Here is a 4,534-nt window from a genome sequence, read left to right on the forward strand (position 1 = left end):
CACCGCTTGTCAAGACGTACTCCTAGGCGGAGCATAATCGCGCTTCTAAACCTCCCCTCCACATGCCCACACGCGACGCTTCGATCCACTTCTGACCAGCATGCCTACACGCCGCGCTAAGCGTTCTTCGTTTGAAAGTTCGGGTTTGTTCCGGCGATAATTTAATGACATGGGACGGTTGCTTCGGTTATCATAGGTGACATTCGGGGCACTTCGCCCTATGCCCTTATCTTCCATTATTCTTTCCTAGGCACGGCTCAATCAGCCCGTCACTGATGGATCGGCTTCATCCAAGTTTTACAAGCGCAGCTCAGATTACTATAGTTGTCACGTAACGTAACAAATTATGGCATAATGGACATCAATTATAGCATTGCCCGCCCCTCCAATGTGTGACGGAAACCGAAGTAGCCAAATGCTACCGCGCTGTAGATGCTGGACAGAAGGATTCGAAGCCGGCGTTAGGAGTGTGGTGGAGGGTAGGTTTAGGGAGCCGATATCTCAGGCCTAGGTATTCGTATTGAGCAAGCGATTGCTCATTTGATTGTGAGCAGAGCAAGAATTCTGCTTAATGCCAATACATCGACATGAAATATATTCTAAGACTCGCAGGCAACAGTAGAATAACTGTAGTCGTGAAATAGCCCTATTTTCCCTTTATTCCGATTTACCACTCTAGTTTTATTAGCGCTTGATGGTAATGTATATTGCATAGCTAAGCGTGCCGCTGGAAGCTCTAAGCCAGTAAAGCTGGCATGCATGTCAGGCTGTACAAAATTAATGCATATATATCAAGTGTGCGGCCGTGCACTTTTCGATCCGAATGCGAAACTAGGCCAGCGCTTCGAAAGTTCTGTGTGCGAAAGTATGGGCGACATGCAGTCACCTATTTGAGAACAGTCCTTTTCATAGAGGGGTAATTTTTGCACATAAAAAATATCCCGGCTTTTTATCGCATTCAACATCTGCAAAGGTATGAAATTTTTGATTCTGGGAATTTTTTTTATTTAATTTCATGGCTCTTATGAAAAGCATTTAAAGGTCATTTTAGGCTTAAACAATTAGCATTATATTTAATAGTATTATCTTACGCGCGATATACTTTTTGGCGATAGACAAAGCGTTTTCTGGGCCACCACCAGATTGCATTTTTCGGGCCACCAAAAATGAAAATCAATGATTTTGGTGGGGCGCGATCAGGCCCACTGAAAAAAAATATTAGTGTGGAGGCCTTGCATTAACACTCACTCAGTTTAATATCACATGCCAACCAAAATGATAAAGTTTTTATAAGTGTTCCAGCACTAATGCTGCCAGTAGGTTATCCAAACCAAACAAATGCAGAAAAATTATTTTCATCATGTAATTAAAAAATGATAACAGCTACTTTTTAAAACAGTGTACTTACTGGAATGGGAACACCCAGACAGAACACCAAGCTTGCAGTATGGATCTGCATGGCAACCTTCGCCGTCATAACAAGACATAACATTCTGGTCCAGGGTCTTCGTCATATCACCTGTACGTGCTCTAAATAGCATGTAATGACAGAGGAAAGCAGTTGTGTTACACAGAATATTGCCACAGTGTGTGCAGCATGGCCTCTCATTACAGGGCAAACAAAGCACAAGACCCATGCTCAATCAGACTATAGTTTTTACTTTTAAAGCGATCGTATGACTCTAGGATTTTGACTAGCTACAACTGTACTTAACTGTATAACAAATCGTCTATACCCACACGTATTTGTTACCAGATACCCAAATTTATTTTCTAGATCTTTCAGTCATCAACGCCTACGAAATTTGAACGGACGCCATGACAACCCGCGACCGTGCTTGCCAACCCCGAAAAAGTTGCATGGACGAACTTATTTGCATGTTAGCAGAGCGAGGGCTAATTCAGCAAAATGTGCAATTATATTTATACTAAATGCTATGTTAACACAAACGATATTAATTTAGGCAAGATTCTATCCATATTATAACTGAAACTATATCTGTATATTTCGTTTATAGATATTACAACTCTTTTGGCTTTTAATGAATAAATAAGCAAACATCACCGTCGTCTGTAGACCGCTTAGGATGGATAAAGTCGGTTGTTGCTGCACCTTACTATCGATGCGGCTTGAGTGGCGCCACACCGTCGTTGCTAATACAACTTGTAGCTCGTTATGTTTAAAAACATTTTTTAATAATAATTTCAAAATGTGAATTGAACCAATGAAACTTGTTTTGTAGCGTTAATTATAACCTAAATTAGCCTGAAAAATAACCCCTAGAAGCTGAGTAAATCTCGCCTTAATTTCACCTTTACCAGTGTTTATGATATCTCTAATAGACTTAGGGTCAGTTTCAGCATATATGCAAACGGCACTTGTTTTTTTACTATTACAATAGACTTAGGGTCAGTTTCAGCATATATGCAAACGGGACTTGTTTTTTTACTATTACAATAGACTTAGGGTCAGTTTCAGCATAGCATCAGGGTTTGTTTATAATACTTTATATACTAATGTGTAATATTTTATATTAAGATGTTTCTCACACATACGACACTCAATTTGTAATTAAGGTGTTAGACGGCTGCTGTGCATGCCTTTGTGCACACCCAGGCGATAGACAATATTTATAGACGAATATCACTGCTATAAGACTACTGCACTCACATCCTTGGTTGCTCCACTGCCATGCCGAGTGGGCCTCCTACCTTCCTCAGCGTCTCAACTGCGTTTTGCGCCTTATCCATGTCCCTCTTCGTGGCGACCACAATCCAGCTAGAAACAGAATAGCAGGCCGTTAGTGCCCGCCCAAAACACGAAGCACACGTTGACCATGAGGAAAACCAGCAAAGTGAAATTTGAGCCTTCGAACAAGGTGCGATATTAGTAGTAATACTTATGGTAGGGGCACACGAGCGTATTTTATCGCCCGATCGCGGCGAATTTTAAAATCGCTCGAAAAATTCGCCCGTGTGCCCGTTCACGCCGATTTTAATCGCCCGTATCAAAAATGTTAGATATTTTCGGCCGATTATTTACGCCGGCGATTATTTACGCTGGCAAATTCGCTCGTGTGCCCGTGTCCGGCGTATTTTGTCGAGCGATCGATTTTTTTAAACCAATCGGAGGTGTTGTTGATATCATGTGATGTTAAAATGGCTGCATCCAATACAGAAGTGTGGACTCGCGAAAAGGAAGACGAATTAGTAATTCTGTGGTCGGAAAGACCATGCCTTTTTGATATTACGATCCCTGAATACCTCGCCCAAACGCTACGTGGCACAAACGGCGATGACGGGCGCGGGACTGTCGCGCCGCTACGTGGAGGAGGTCGTGAAGGCAGCGATCAAGGTGAATTTTCCCGTTTTTCCGTTGTACACTCTAGGTATTATTAGCTCTTGATGTAATGTATATTGCTAGCTAGCTGCGCTGGAGCTCTAGCCGTAGCTGCATGCATGCAGGCTGTACAAAATAATGCATATATATCCATGTGCGCGCGTGCACTTTTTCGGATCCGAAGCGAAACTGCCAGCGTTCGAAAGTTCGTGTGCGAAAGTATGCGACATGCAGTCACCTATTTTGGAACAGTCCTTTTTCATAAGGGGGTAATTTTTGCACATAAAAAAAATATCCCCTTTTTATCGATTCAAATCTCAAAGGATGAATTTTGAGGGAATTTTTTTTTTAATTTCATGCCTTATGAAAGCGATTTAAAGGTCATTTTAGGCTTAAACAATTAGCATTTATTTAATGATATTATCTTACGCGCGATACTTTTTGCGATACAAGCGTTTTTTCTTCGGGCCACCAGATTGCATTTTCGGGCCACCAAAAATTGAAAATCAATGATTTTGGTGGGCCGATCAGGCCACTGAAAAAAAATATTAGTGTGGAGCCTTGCATTAACACTCACTCAGTTATATCACATGACCAAAATGATAAGTTTTTTAAGTGTTCACACTATGCTGCAGTAGGTTATCCAAACAAAAACTAAATGCAGAAAAATTATTTTATGTAATAAAAAATGAACAGCTTACTTTTTAAACAGTGTACTTACTGGAATGGGAACACCCCAGACAGAACCACCAAGCTTGCAGTTGATCTGCATGGCAACCTTGGTCATAACAGACATAACATTCTTGGCCAGGGTCTTCGTCAAGATCACCTGACTAGGCACTGTAATGACAGAGGAAAGCAGTGTGTTTACACAGAATTATTGCACCAGTGTGTGCAGGCATGCCTCTCATTACAGGCAAACAAAGAATAAGACCCATGCTCAATCAGACTATAGTTTTTATGTTTAAAGGGACAGTAGCCTCTAGGATTTTACTGCATACAACTGTACTTACTGTATAACAAATCGTCTATACCCACACGTATTTGTTACCAGATACCCAATTTAATTGTTCTAATTCTTTACACATCAACGCTACGAAATTTGAACGACGCCATGACACCCGCGACCGTGCTGCCACCCCGAAAAAGTTGATGACAACTTATTTTGCATGTTACAGAGCGAGGGCTAATCAC

The 4,534-nt window shown here is 41.4% G+C and overlaps 1 protein-coding gene across 2 annotated transcripts in view; it reads right to left on the reverse strand.

The window, feature by feature from the left end:
* Positions 1-4,534, reverse strand: part of LOC106813275 (piwi-like protein 1) — a 109,766-nt gene that overhangs the window by 8,560 nt on the left and 96,672 nt on the right. For both annotated transcript variants that reach the window (XM_014817378.1, XM_014817379.1), the window contains one exon: positions 4,062-4,180. In XM_014817378.1, the coding sequence (XP_014672864.1) occupies positions 4,062-4,180 (119 nt within the window). The remainder of the gene's footprint in view (positions 1-4,061; positions 4,181-4,534) is intronic.

The sequence above is a fragment of the Priapulus caudatus genome, unplaced genomic scaffold, assembly GCF_000485595.1.
Source record: "Priapulus caudatus unplaced genomic scaffold, Priapulus_caudatus-5.0.1 Scaffold750, whole genome shotgun sequence".
Lineage (NCBI taxonomy): Eukaryota > Metazoa > Priapulida > Priapulimorpha > Priapulimorphida > Priapulidae > Priapulus > Priapulus caudatus.